Source organism: Phyllostomus hastatus, unplaced genomic scaffold, assembly GCF_019186645.2.
Source record: "Phyllostomus hastatus isolate PE091 unplaced genomic scaffold, TTU_PhHast_1.1 phas_contig_1, whole genome shotgun sequence".
Taxonomy (NCBI): Eukaryota; Metazoa; Chordata; class Mammalia; order Chiroptera; family Phyllostomidae; genus Phyllostomus; species Phyllostomus hastatus.
The window spans coordinates 9,854,882-9,869,794 of record NW_025333498.1 but is presented as its reverse complement, the minus strand read 5'-3'; the positions used below and the strand labels follow the sequence as shown (position 1 = coordinate 9,869,794).

The 14,913-nt window shown below is 42.4% G+C and overlaps 1 protein-coding gene across 1 annotated transcript in view; it reads right to left on the bottom strand.

Moving 5' to 3' along the window:
* FRZB (frizzled related protein) overlaps positions 1–3,963 on the bottom strand; it is a 35,188-nt gene extending 31,225 nt beyond the window's left edge. Inside the window, exon 1 of the mRNA XM_045829305.1 lies at positions 2,724–3,963. Coding sequence (XP_045685261.1) covers positions 2,724–3,204 — 481 coding nt within the window. The 5' untranslated portion in view covers positions 3,205–3,963. The remainder of the gene's footprint in view (positions 1–2,723) is intronic.
* Between the last annotated feature and the right edge of the window lie 10,950 nt (positions 3,964–14,913).

Genomic DNA, 14,913 nt, shown 5'->3' with positions numbered 1-14,913 from the left:
AAAATTCTCAGACAAAGCAGTCCTGCATGGAGCCATAACCATATAGTAAATGTAAAATGTGGAAAAACAATAAATTACATGTGAATGTATTAGTAGTGGTCAGGATGTGATCTTTTCTTTATAAATACATGACATGCTCTTAGTATTTCAAAAGCAAAAAGCTGTTTGAAGCAATACTGCATTTCAGTAAGACTTGCTTTGTAAAATGTACTAAACTTGTTTGTGGAGTCATACTGCTCTAGGAGGAAACAAACCCAGGTGAATGATAGGATTTTAAAAAATCTTCTTGGCATTGAAGGAATGTGAAAGGTGGTCCCGTTTTATTCATCAAGACCTTATTTTCATAGTCAGCTGGATTCTAGTCAGAAGACATAGGGACTCTGTTCATACCTGGAGGAGGGGGGTGGGGAAACCCAGGCTCATGAACTATCATATCCCACTGAACCAAGGAGTATATTTGCGTCGTAAATTAAACTGGCCACATGTAGTGCTTCCTAAGCAATTCCAGGTGCCTGACAGTTTGACCCAGGACAGGGAATGTAATTTTCAGAAAGCTGGCCTTGGAAGCCAAGGGGACCCTTCGGGCTAGAATCCACCCCTCCATTCCCCATCCCCAAAACCTCTTCAGCTCCCTCCTGCTACAACAGTCTGATTCACACTGAAGTTAAAAGCAAGGGGCAAGGGGGGAGAAAAACCATGACTAAAATATGCTTCCAGCTGCCTCTTACCCATACTTATCCTTCTAGCAAGGATGCTGTCAGCAAAGCAGATGTTATGGCATTTTAAAGCAGCTCAGAAATCAGGTCCCATGGACTGACAAATTGTTTCCATGCATGTCCTATTTATTTAAGTGCTTCAATGAGGCAATTGTTCTGTGTTTGGTCCACAATGATAGGTAACTCAGGGACACTTAAGGCAACTGCTTCCCATCCATATTGACTATGGCTTTTGAGAGCCATTAACCTTGCCAAACCTCTCTCATGTGAGGGCCAACTCTGAGAGGTTTCAGAGGAAGTCTTCTCCTTTAAGGGGAGGAATGCATTTCAGTGTGAACCATAGGCACTTCATTCCTAGACCCTGGCCTGAGATGAACGCCAGCATTTAACTGATTCTAAGTACCTGGCAGCCCAGAGCAGCAACTCACTGAGCTCTTCCCAAGTCTGCACAGCCTGTGACACTAGTGAGTTCAAAGTCTCAAGAGTGTTCTTTCAGTTCAAAGATTAATAACAAATTCATTTTTCTGATTATTTCATACAACCAGTTATTGGTTCTTGATTAAAATCAAGAAGACAATAGGTATATTCAAAGAGTGACAACTAAGTGAGGTGACCATCAAAAAGCTCTTGAAATGTTTCTGTTCAGTTTCACTTGTGCAGCTACTTGTACAAGTACTTTTCCCCTCCCCACTCTTTGTATTAAGTGGGTAATATGCACAAAAAGCAATTTTCAAATCAGTTCCCTGACAACCAAAAACTATGAGCTAGAAATGGGCTGAGGACATGACCTCAGGCTGAGCACACTGAGATGCTCAAGAAATGAACAGAGATGGAGGCAGTCAAGTCCTCACATTCAAGAATAGAGCTGATCTGGGAAGGGTATAAAAGAGGACCAATCATAAAAGACCAGGTTTATTTCTGAAGTATATGAAGCATGAAATTTGAGTTTGGGTTAGTTGCTAGGTATGATACTGAGTTAGAATTAAATGGAACATAATGAACTACATTTAGTCGGGGCCTTAAGAGTTAGGACTATCATAATGAGACCAACACTAGCAAGAAAACAACTTGTAGTTGATTCCATTAAATGTAAAACTGCAATAAAGTTTTATGGTAGGGAAAGATTGAAATGAATGTGTGGATGTGTGGCTGAAGTACACATAGAGAAAGAGCATGAAATAAGGTACTAAAGACAAATTATTTGCAGAGTATAAGAGTGGGATAAGAGGTGAGATTAAAAATAACATTACATGAGTGTGTGATGATAACACGCCTTAAATATAACTCCTTTCATCCATATGTCATTTACAAAATGACTTGAAGGCATGTGAGAATGTGAAATGCACCCAGCAATTTCACTCTGCCAGCTCTGTGGCTGGAGCAAGTCACAGAAGCTAATTAGCAGTGCATAGCAATGTTTCACAGCTGTTTCAGTCTGGAATGGAAGAACAATTTATCTCATTGAAAGGAGAGGGAAATTTAAGGTGAAGGTAATTGCTCAAATTGGATTTTGTGCAAACACATACCATTAACATCTGTGGGTCAGAGTAAGGTTACTGAAATTATCTTGGCATTTTTAATGATTAGAAGAAAATGGTGTTTTCACCATACAATCTTGACAAGCATCTAAAACTTTACCGATACGGAAAACGGGTGATCTAGAAAGCAAGAGGTTCAGACTGGAAAGCTCAGTGATTGTAAACAAATAAAACAAGAAAAGAGCATCACCGTACAAGATCTGGTTATTTCCCCATGCGAAGAGTGGAAAGTGAAGGGTCAGTGTTGAATAGAAGTGTGATGGGGGTGAAATAAACTTTTAGAGAAACATATCACCTATTGGAAGACAGTGCATCCCATGGGAAAGGTGATAAGAAGAAAGAAAAAAAAAAAGGATAGATCCAGAGAAGTTTTCTGAAAAGGCAGGCTTAGAGAATAAAGGTTAGTAGGAAGGACCCCAAGAAGTAAGCAGGAGGTGAGACTGGGGAGAGGCCGGGCAAGGTCACTCACCCGCTCCGTCCGCGGTGACGATGGCCTCGGGAGAGATGCACACGCCGCGGTCGTACACCGGCAGCTCCTCGCAAGCCAGGCTCTCGGGCCACGAGTGACGGTACTTGATGAGGATGGGCTCACAGCCCTGCCGGGCCCGCTCGCACACAGACTTGCAGGGCTTGATGGGTTCGTGCTGGAAGTCAATGGTGCAGATGGGCGCGTACATGGCACAGAGGAAGAAGAGCAGGTCGGGGCTGCAGTGGGTGCCCAGCAGCCCTTCGAACTGCTCGATGGCCAGGATAGCGTTGGCCTGGGTGCTGTGGTGCAGGTGGTTGGGCATCTTGGTCATGTTCCAGGGCAGGGACTTGCACAGGGGGATGCGGACGGGCTCACAGGCTGCAGCCTGGGCTCCGGGCACGCGGAGCAGGCAGACGGCAGCCAGGGCGAGCAGCCCGGCCCGCAGCAGCAGCAGCATCCCTCCCGGGCTGCCGCAGACCATGATCCCGGCAGGATGGGGCAGGGTGCAGGGGTGCCAAGCACGCCGAGAGGCCCGCGCCGCCGTCTCCTCCTCCCCACTGGAACTGGACACAATGATCTGGGAGCTTCTCCTCCCCCGGCAATCTCACGGCTTCCTAGGATCAAATTCCCCCAATGGGGTCCCACGAGCTCCGCCGAGCCCCAGCCGCCGCCCCTGCTGCTGCTGCTCCTGCCGCTCCGACTGCCCTGTCCCGACGTCTAAGCCTTCTGGGGCAGCATCATCTATTTATTTCTCGTCCCCTCTGGCGGAAACATCAGACTTCGCAGATGAATCGGATGAGAGGGGAACAAGAGGAAGCGAGGGAGAAATCAAAACAAAAGTGGAATTCAAGTGAGGTAGTTGTGGTTCTGGGGCGTCACGTCCCCGGGATTGCAAGAAGGTGCGAAAAGCACCTCCAAAATGAGGAGGACGGGGCGGAGGGAGTGTGGGGAGAGAGGAAGGAAAGGAAGGAAGGGAACCCAGAGGGAAAAGTCTCCTGATGGGGGAAGAGGTGCAGTAAGAGCTGAGCCCAAAAATCCCGTTTTTGCTGTGAGCTGCAGCGGCTGTAGCGACCCGGTCGGCCGGAGGGGCAGACGAGGGGCCGACGGGAGGTCTGCGCCTCGGACCCGCAAGTCTGAACTTTGCTACCTCCTTGCCGGAGAGGCAGCTCCCAACCCTCGGTGAGACCCAGCCCTGCAACGCCTGCCCCCCCCTTCCCAGGAAGTAAAGGACCTGGGGAGAGAAGGTCTCTGGTTGGAGGCGGAGGGGAGGGAAGCCTTGAGAAGCAGTGAGCACGCGATAACCCAAGACAACTCGGACTTGAGACCTGCACCTCTCCCCACCCCCACAGTGCGGAGCCGCCCCGGCAGGCTGCAAAGAAGAACCTCCAACCCCTCACTCAGGGGCCCTCCCCAGTTCTCCACTGAGGAGCCTCCCCTTTTCCCCACTTAGGAACCCACCTAGCCCCTCTCTCCCTGATAACGCAAACTGCAGCTTTATCTCTGTGATCACCAGAGCTCTGCAGAGAGTCAGACAAGGGGGAAGGGGGAGGAAGAGACTTGAGCCAAGCCAGTTTAAACGTCCGAGTTGCAGAAAACATGGACCCTTGTGGCAATGGTGAGGCCTTCACCCAGAGCTCCTGACTGCAGAAGTCTGCATTCTGAGTAACTTAATGGAGGGAAATTGCCTTTCATTTAAAAAAAAAAAAGAAGAAGAAGAAGAAATGCTGTACATAATTGCAAATAGGCCACCAGAAGACCAAAAGCAAGGAAACATTTCTTTCTTTTAATTTTTTTTCTTTGCCCTGCAGACAGAACTTTCGAGTTTTGCTTTTGAAGCTTAGGAAGGAAAACTAACTGCTTTAAAGTACTTGGACATTTTTTTCTTGATTTTACTCACTGAAATAAAATGGCACTTATTATTTGACTCTCCTCACCAACAATTTCACCTAACACTTGAGAGAAACGTGTAGGAAAAGTACACCACACATAATAATGATGATGATGATGCCAATAAAAGCCTTTCCATCCAAATGAGTTCAGTCTAGAGAAGAAAATAGAAAACAGATCCCCTCCTGGTCTAATTCCTGCCACTAATGAGCCACCTCTCCCTCCCCCGCTTTCAGGTCCTATTGTAAATGGAATGACCTGCTGAGGCCCTCGCACCCTGCCCTTTCAGTGGGAAACCACTGAGCAGAAGGATTACAGAATGTCAGAAAACACAGCCCTCATTGAGAGGAGAAGGAAACAAACCCTAAAACAAAACTGGAAGTCACCTTTGCTCTTCTAGATCATTGAAATATTTTGCTGCTTTAATCCATCCGTTTCTCAGTCAATGATAAGCAGTAAAAGCATGCCCCCTACCAGCACGGTTTTCAGAACGCACAGTGAGATGCCAGTTTCCATTCCTCAGCCCTGACCTCACAGCACTTAGGCAATGTTAGTGCTAACCTGAGATGATGAGGTTTTATCTCTAGAATGACCATAAATGGCAAGTGTGCCTGCACTAAAATTCTTCAGAAGGAAGTTTGTTCCACTTAAGAGGAAAAAAACAAAAAAACAAAACAAAACAACAATAGATGGTGGAGACGGAGTCTGTTAGTATCCAAACTTTGCCTGGCCTACAATTATGTAGTGTCATTTTTAAAAAGAAAGGCAAAAATTATATAAATGAATTAGATGAAAAACTATGTAGCAAGTAAAATTTAGGGGGGAAATTTTTTAAACAGTCAATATTAGAACATTTTGAGACTAATCTGTATTAAGAAAAGTAGGTGGGATTTTCAGTAAATTGGAAGAAGTGAGGGATAGGTAGGTATAATAGATTCTTCACTAAATATGTTTTTCTGTTATCTTTTTTAAAAAGATTTTATTTAGTTTTAGACAGAGGGGAAGGGAGGGAGAAAGAAAGGAAGAGAAATATCAATGTGTGGTTGACTCTCAAGTGGCCCCCACTGGGGACCTAGCCTGCAACCTAGGCATGTGCCCTGACTGGGAAACAAACCAGTGACCCTTTGATTCGCAGCCCACGCTCAATCCACTGAGCTACACCAGCCAGGGCTGTTTTCCTGTTATCATAAATCTTAGTAGTATTTTTGTAAAAAATGAGCCAATTGTCTTAATGTTTCTCCAACTATCTGCACTCAAGTCCGTTTTTCTTCCTCTGCACGAAAGTCAGTTTTCCCCTTTGTTTTAGCACATCCCCTCACAACTCTTCTTTAACCCAAAATTGTCCTTATCAAAACCACAAATAAGTTTCAGTGCCTCCCAGAAGTCTTTTTGTTCAATTTTCTAGTGTCCCTTGAACACTTTTCATTTTTGCAAATTATTCCATAGCATCTGTCAATTTATTGCTTCAAAAACCTTTATTCCTTATTCATCTGGGTGTGCTCTGCCTCCCTTAATAGCATGCATGTCTTACCAGAGAGAATTTGTCTTCTATTGTGTTTCTTTTGAAATGGGCATTTGAGAAATATCGGCTGATGGAATTTGAAATGCAATATTTTAAATGTTAATTATACATGTCTTAAAGAGATGTAAAATCAAACCGAGTAAATAGTGATAGCTAAGTTTGGCCAATAAGCCGTATGGTCATGAAGAAAACACAACTTAAATATGTCACACGGTTTCCACTAGTGGATGAGCCATAATCTTCAAAAATGAGGGCCTTCAAACAGGCCCACATTGAGAGGACACTGAGGAGGGATGAAACCTGGTGTCCCAGAGGAAAGGGGTCATAGGGAATCTGTTTCTCTGATGTTCTACTGTATGCAGTTTGATTTAACTGACAGAACACTGATCTTTGTGTAAAACTGCACCTGGGTCACAGGAAAGATAGCTGATTGATTGCTTTAGGTATTTCTCCATGTCTGGTAGACACTTCAAAGTAGGTAACTGGCAGAAAACACACAAGGGGCTGGAGAAGTGGAGCTTTTAAGTGACATTTTGATGGAAATATTAACTCTGATCTTTTAGAAGTCACTTTTTAGAGCTAAGGATGAAAAATCAAAGAGTTTTAGGCAGATTTTATATTTGAGAAATTTGTCTAGGCGGCATATGCGAATTATTAGCATAACAATATCTTGCTGAAAAAAAACATCTTATGGAGACTAGATTCCAGGACCCAGAAGGGCTCTCCAAGGTATATGCCATCAGTCCCTTCCAGGGTACTTCAGAGTAAACATGGTGTACCTAGCTCTCAAAAGCTGTGGTGCAGCACCCACCTAGCACCTGGTTGGCACTATGGGTCAGTTCTGTGCTCCACAGCTGCTCAGGAAGTGCCCCCCAACCCAGTCACGGCCCACCAGTTTTCTTAGAATGCATCATAGCACCATAGTCAGTGGCAGTTCATTTAACTTCCTAATAGGAATTCCTGTAATAATATTAAGAAAAAATCTTGCCCTAGCTGGGTAGCTCAGTTGTTTGGAGGATCGTCCTATACACCAGAAGGTTGTGGGTTCAATTCCTTGGCCAGAGCACATACCTAGGTTGCAGATTCTATCTTGGTCAGGCTGCGTTTGAGAGGCAATCAATCAATGCTTCTCTCTCACATTGGTTTCTTTATTTCCAAAATTTGAATTTGACCAATTAAAACAATTTTTTGCAATGTCTTATTTTGTAAATAATTTCAATATGAACATTTTTCATCTCTTTAAACATACTTTAAACTTACCCCTGGTTTGTGCATGTAAGACTATCCATCCACATCTGTCCTATAAGAAAATGTGCTTACATCCCTACAACCAGGGCTTACAGATGAAATAATTAACAATTAGCCAAGCATGGGCATGGATCAGTCAGAATGAGTGTGGCCAGTGCCATTCTGTTCCAACTGAGGACCAGCCATAGGTACCCAGGGAGCAGGGGAACCAATGTTTATTGGGTAGCTAGTATATGTGAGGCACACACAAGATCTGTCCAGAAACAGTCCAGCCATTATTAATATAAGAGACTGGTTTGCGCAACATCGATGTAAACTGGCAGCCAAGGAGAATGGACTGGAATGAGCAAGTGTGAACAATGACTTCACTGTACTAGTCAGTGGGGGCAGTAAGCACCACTGAGTGAGCATGTTTACTGTGTACTGTGTGGCCATTGCAGTCAAAATGACTGAGCGAGTAGAGTGATGAATCTGCATCAAATTTTGCATTAAGCTTGAACATTCCTCTGCCTGAACTATTTGGATGATTCAGAAGGATTTCAGGGATGATGAAATGAGAGCAGCACAAATAAAAGTATGGCACAGATGCTTCAAAGATGGCCAGGAGTCTGTTGAAAGTGATCCACGTTCAGGAAGGCCTGCAATGAGCAGAACACCTGAGAATGTTGAACATGTATGGACTGCAACCCGCAAGTATCAGCAACTAACAGTGAGAGAACTAGAAGCTGATCAGGGAATTCCAAAAACTACTGTGTCTGAGATTTTGACCCAGGATCTTGACATGAAACTTGCCGTGGCAAAATGTGTGCTGCACTTGCTAATGACTTGATTCAAACCACTACCAGTGAACCAGGTTTCCTCAAGAAGGTCATAACCAGAGATAAATTGTGGAAGTACGGCTATGATCCAGAAATAAAGGCCCAGTTTTCCCAATGGAAGTCACCTGGTTCTTCACACCCAAAGAAGGCAGGGCAAAGTCACAGCAAGATCAAGGCCACATTAACTGTGTTTTTGATTGGGAAAGTGTTGTCCAAACCAAGTATGCCCCTCCAGACCAAATAATTAATAAGGAGTACTACCTTAATATTCTTCATCAGTTGAGAGATGCAATATGACAAAAACAGCTGTAGCCATGGGCAACTGGTGATTGGCAGCTTCATCATGACAACACGCCTGCTCATGCATCACATCTTGTGCAGAATTTTTTGGCAAAACATCAAATCACCCAGGTTACTCAGCCCCACTACAGCCCAGATTTGTCACCCTCTGACTTCTGGCTTTTCCCAAAACTAAAATCACCTTTGAAAGGGAAGAAATTTCAGACTGTTGATGAGGTTCAGAAAAATACACAGGGCAACTGATGGCAATTCCAACAAAGGATTTTGCAGTGCTTTGAACAGTGGAAGAGATGCAGGGAGAGTTGTGTGAGGTCCCAAGGTGCCTCCTTTGAAGGGGGCTGAGGCATCACTGTCCTATGTACAATGTTTCTTGTGTCTTATATCTTCAGTAAATGTCTCTATTTTTCATATTACATGGCTGGATACCTTCTGGACAGGCCTCGTAAACTGCACAAGGCTTTGCGGGAGGCACTAGTTTTAAAGATGAAGAAACTGAGGCTCAGAGGAATGAAACAATCTCCCAAAGTTCTCATAGCTAAATTAGGGCCTATCAGAAATGGAATTTGAATCCATGCTCTTTTCACAGTTCCGACAAGCTGTTCTTCGTGGGCTGAAAGGAGCTGGGAACGGGAACACCCAGGGGCTTTCTGTGAGCCTGGGCCTTGGCCGGGACCACAACCACACTGAGTGTCAGGCACTGGCTCTGCGTGCCCAGGAATAGAATACAAAGCCTTGCATTTCGAATGGGGAGACCTTCCTGCTGCATGACCCCTACTAAGCTGCTCTGTGGACCTGGTCATTCCTCCAGGTTCAATTTAAGAAAATCTTACCTTTCCAGTCTCCAGGCAAGCCAATAAAAGCTTCCCTCCTGTCAGCTACGTCAACATTAGGGCAGTGACTGACAGATTGTAGTGTGCAACAGAATCCCTTGTAGGGCTTCTGAAGACACAGATTGCTGGGTCTGGGGTGGGGCCTGAAAAAATGCATTTCTAATTAGTCCCCACATGATGCTGATAGAGCTCTTCAGGAACAACACTTTGAGAACCACCCTTCTGAAGGAGATTTTAAGCCCTGAATTACCCTTAGTAAACTCTCTACGTCCTGCAAAGATTTCATTATTTTACCTCCTGGTTGTCTCTTTTTACAAAGAATTGAGAAACAAAATTTCAATGAAGCAACTCAATAGCTAAATGACTCTGAATGGAGCTGGCCAGTGGGAGGGCAGCGGGGGAGGACTGGATACCTCTCTTAGTGACCCAGAGACCATCTTCAGAGCCCCAGTGAGACTTGACAATAAAATCAGCCATCTCTCTGACCCCAATGTACTTTCCTAAAGGAAAACAGCGCCACTCCACCCTCACTGCAATGAAAGAACAATAGATCCAGCTTCAAAGAGGTTCCAGAAAAAAGCCATAGTGTGTTAGCAATGGAATAAAACCTTAGCAGTCTAGCCCACCACCTGTTCCCCCTCCCTAACTTCCCATTGAAAAAAAAGCTCAGAGATAAAATTACTTCTGCAAAGTCATGAGTCAGTTAATGGCAGTTAACAGTGCCCAGTTCACTGTCTTTCTGTTTATACTAATCGTCTCTGTTGAAAGTGTGTGGTTTTCTTATATTTGGAAACACCAAGTGCCTATATAAAATGTATGTGATCATTAAACGTAATGGTATTCAGTTTATACAATCCCTTAAATTCATCCAAACCTTCCAAACAACCCAAAAAGATCCGGGAGTCTGGAAGGGGAGGGCAGGGACACATCAAGAAGACCCCACGCTGTAGTGCTCCCTGTGTCTAACTGAAGCCCATGTGATCCTGATTTTCTTTCTACTCTCCCTTTGACAATATTCAATTACTGTACAGATGACTTGCAGAATACCCTTTCTACCATCTTACTCTAGGCTCGACCTACATGCTCTGCTACACCTTTCATTTTATCATGTCTTTGAAAGTCCTGTTTTACTCCTCAGTCCCCCCTCTCCTGGCGACAAAGGAGAAGTCAAGTGGGACACAGGTCCCTTCAACCCCTGCCTCAGGCCTGAATTCTGAAACACACAACTCAGCAACTGATTTTTACTATCAAGGACAAATTAGAAAATGGCTTTAAAATGATCCCCATAAGATTACAAATCCTGTTTAAAAAAATCCATAAGAAGCAGTAACAATCCAGCTAGTCCCCTGTCATATGTGATTAATGAATGTGAATTGTACACTTCATGTTTAACCTGGAAAATGAATCATCTCTTCCATGGACATACAAATAATGAGAAAATGAATCAGTCAACTTGGCAACTATATCAATTATGAAAGCTAATAAATGTTTTTAAGTCAAAATTTTTCCCCACAGTTTCAGAGTAAATGCTCATCAGAAACTCAGAAATAGCTATTGAAAGATGTTTGGGGTAAAAGCGAGGTACTTCAAAATAAAGTAGCCCTTGTGAAGGGCCTAATTCTTACCATGGATCCTTCTAGAGCTAACTGAACCCTTCCTGGGCCAAGAAATATTACCCCTGTAACACCAATCACCTACTTTCCCAAATGTGGGAATCCTGACATGCTGACCTTGTAACCAAGGAACATTCATCATCCTGTGCAATTTCCCCCCATGGTCCTTCCTAGCTGAGGCCCTTGACACTGCAGTTGGCCCTCAGATACCTCCCCCTTCCACCACTGTTGATAACTCCACCTCTGGATGAAACCCTTTCAATCTTTCTCTCCATTCTTCCATCATAAAGAACTGGAACATTACAGTGTACCTTGAGCCAGAATTGTGGGAGCCACTCTCTGCTAACAACCTTAGTAACTCAAGAGTTGAGTTAGTAGTTAGAGAATTTCCTAATTACAACTCTCAAAGGTAAATATAGACATCTTGCCTCTTTCTTGGGATATATTTCATCATATTTCACAGACACAAAATACTATTTCTTAGAATGTAGCCATATGAACAGGCAAATGCTGATGTTTTATTCTTGCTCCATATTTTGTTTTGTTATTATCTGTCTGAAATCTGTCCCTTAGAAATCTATTTTCCCTTACTCAAACTTTGGATTCTTTTTTTCATGCATTTCCTAAGTTAAAAACAGAAAGAGTTGGAATTCTATCAGGAACAGAGTTATGTTTTGAGTTTTGTAGACTATATAATAATAACAAATATTTATATAGCATTGATTATCATTTAGTATGTGCCAGGCACTATTAAAGCATTTACCTCACTTAATCATCACAACTCTGTAACATAGTAACATGATTATTCCCATTGATGAATGTGGAAGCTGGGGTCTCAGAATAAATAAATGAATTTTGTGAGATCCCATGACTCCATAAGAGGTCATGCCAGGATTCAAATCCAGACAGCCAGCTGCGAGGCCTGTGTGTGCTCTTTCTCTTTGCACTCCACGGCCTCTGCATGTGTGCTTGCTCCTCCAACCTGTCACAGTGCCATTGGGAACAGGTTAGTATGGTTTTCAATATCAGTCCCCTACTTACCAAACTGCATGCCAATCCCTCACATACCTTTACACATGACATCTGTATTGAGATGCAGTTTGCATGAATTATGTGAAGCTAGCTCTTTTAAAGAATACAATCTAATGGTTCTTACATTATTCAGGGTTATGCAACAATTATGTGCAATCAATTTAGAACATTTTCATCATCCCCCCTACCCCCTAAACATTCTAAAATTTTCAAACAAGAAACGGCAGATTATCTAACAACAAAAACATATCAGCACTCTTAAAGAAGCATCACGGAGAATCTTTTTCCATCTCTTTACTTACTGTGTGTCTTTCTACTTGAAGTGGGTCTCCTTCAGTACAGTACATGTAGGGATCTTTTCTTTTACCCATTCAGCTATCCTATGTCTTTTTATTGGAGCATTTAATCCATTTACACTTAAAGTGATTATTGTTAGGTATGTGGTTATTGTCATTTTATTACTTATAATTATGTTTTTTTTCTTTTCAAAGGAGTCCCTTTAACATTTTATGTGATACTGTTTTGGTGGCAATGATCTCATTTAGCATTTCTTGTCAGGTAAGTTCTTTATCTCTCCTTCAAGTTTAAATACTAGCCTTGTTTGGCAGAGTAGTCTTGGTTGTAGGTCCTTGATTTTCATTATTTTGAATATTTTGTGACAATTCCTTCTGGTCTGCAAAGTTTCTGTTGAGAAATCATCTGACAGTCTTATGAGAGCTCCTTTGTAGGAAATGAACTGTCTTTCTCATGATGTTTTTAACATTCTCTTTTTGTCTTTAACCTTTGTCATTTTAATTATTATGTGTGCTGGTGTTAGCCTCTTTGGGTTCATCTTGTTTGGGGTTCTCTGTGCTTTCTGGACTTGTATGTCTTTTTCTTTCACCAGGTTAGGGAAGTTCTCAGTCATTATTTCTTCAAATAGATTCTCAATCCCTTGCTCTCTCTCTTTGTCTTCCTGTGCCCCTATAATGAAAATGTTATTTATTATGCTTTATGTTGTCCCAGAGGTCTCTTAAACTATCCTCATTTTTATTTATTTGTTCTTTTTGCTGTTCTAATTGAGCGTTTTATGTTACCTTGTCTTCCAAATCACTGTTGAAATCCCCTGCTTCATCTAATCTGCTGCTGATTCCTTCTAGTGTGTTATTCATTTCAGTTATTGGGTTTTTTTATTTCTGAGTAAGTGAATCTGTACACAGGTTATTTAAGAAGGCATTCAGGTTTCTAGCAGCCTTCTGTCTCATGCAGAAGGGCAAAATTTTGGCTTAATTTTACAGCCTGATGTGGGGGCTCCTCATTCAGTCACTGGTGCTCTGGGCTGGGGAGTCCATTGTGGGCTGGGACCCATCATTCCCCTGGGGGGATGGTTTAACTGAGATATGTCTCTCGATTCTCAGTCACCACATATGGCTTGGGGCCAACCCATTTCATGTCTCCACCCCTCTTACCAGTCTCCACGTGTTTCATTCTTGATAGCCTTAGCTGTAGGACTTTTGTCCATCTGAAGACGGCTCTATAATTTGGTTGTAATTTTGATGTGATTTTGGCAGGAGGGGAGTACAGCATTTTCTTACTCTGCCATCTTCACTGGAGCTCCTTAACCTGATGAGAGATATGATTTGATAGGACTTTGCACGTAAGTATTCTGGGAAACCACTCCTTCCACCCTAGATACCTTTAGGGTGTCTAGATACCTTTCACATGTATCTAGATACATGTGAAAGGTAGCACAGTACATGGGAAACATTCCCAGAAAGAGAATTAGGGAAATATGTTATATGGAGTGACATTACTCAATTATTCCATCTGAGGTGGAAAGGAAGACAGGAATGGAAAATTAGCCATCTTTTCTCTTGACTTGATAAAGATAAAAACGTGGCAAATTTATGAAAACAATACAACATGGATAGGCCATCCTGATACTTTCTAAGTACAAAATTTCTATAAATCCTTTGTCTCCTCTCTTGATAGAGTTCAGATTTTGACTTTTCATGACCAATTGCCAAACAAAATCAACTTGAATTTTTAGATATTTTTAAAGAGTAAGAAGTAACACTCCATTTCTTAGATTTTCTTTCTTCCAAATTTTGAAATTAAAATTATTTTAATTTGCAAATAAAATATAATCTGCTTTGAATGAAAGCCTTGGAATGGAGTGTCCCTTGGTGTACACTTATACTTGTTTCTAAACAACATAACTGTTTTAACGATCTGACAATGCTGATCATGATGGTGATTAACACAATGACAACACAACTATCAAGTTCTAGAATACTGTGCCTAATAGGACCAAACTGGACAGGCTCTAGAAAGAAAGAAAAAAAAAAAACAGTGAAATGGGGACAGGGTTTGGAGAGATGGCAGTGGAAAATAATCTCTGAAAAAAAGTTTAAAAATTCCCTGGTTGGTATGACTCAGTTGATTGAGCATTGGCCTCTAAACCAAAAGGACACAGGTTCAATTCCTAGTCAGGGCACATGCATGGGTAGTGAGTCAGGTCCCCAGTTGGGAGCACTTAAGAGGCCCTTTTTAAAAAAGTTTAAAAGAATACTGTTATCCTAGAAAAGATAATTCATCCATGGATACATTCATTTATTGGACACTTATTATTGGCCTTCTAAGTGCCAGACATTTAGGTTGTGGAGATAACACAATAAAACAAAGCTGAGTCTGGACCATCATAAAACTTACATTCTAACATGTTTTTTCTACAAAATGGAAGGAGCTGTATAATGGTCAGTCCTATATGTTAACTGAGGAAAGGCTAAGTTATAGCACTATGTTACAGCAAAGAAGATTTACACTGGATCTGAAGAATGTTCTAGGTAGAGGTTGGTAAAGTCTTGAAATTGGTCTCTCTTAAAAATTATTACTGTGGAAAAAGAGAACACCGGTCTCCTCAGAGAGTTCAAGTGTTACCGCCCTGCAAGCCAGGCCATA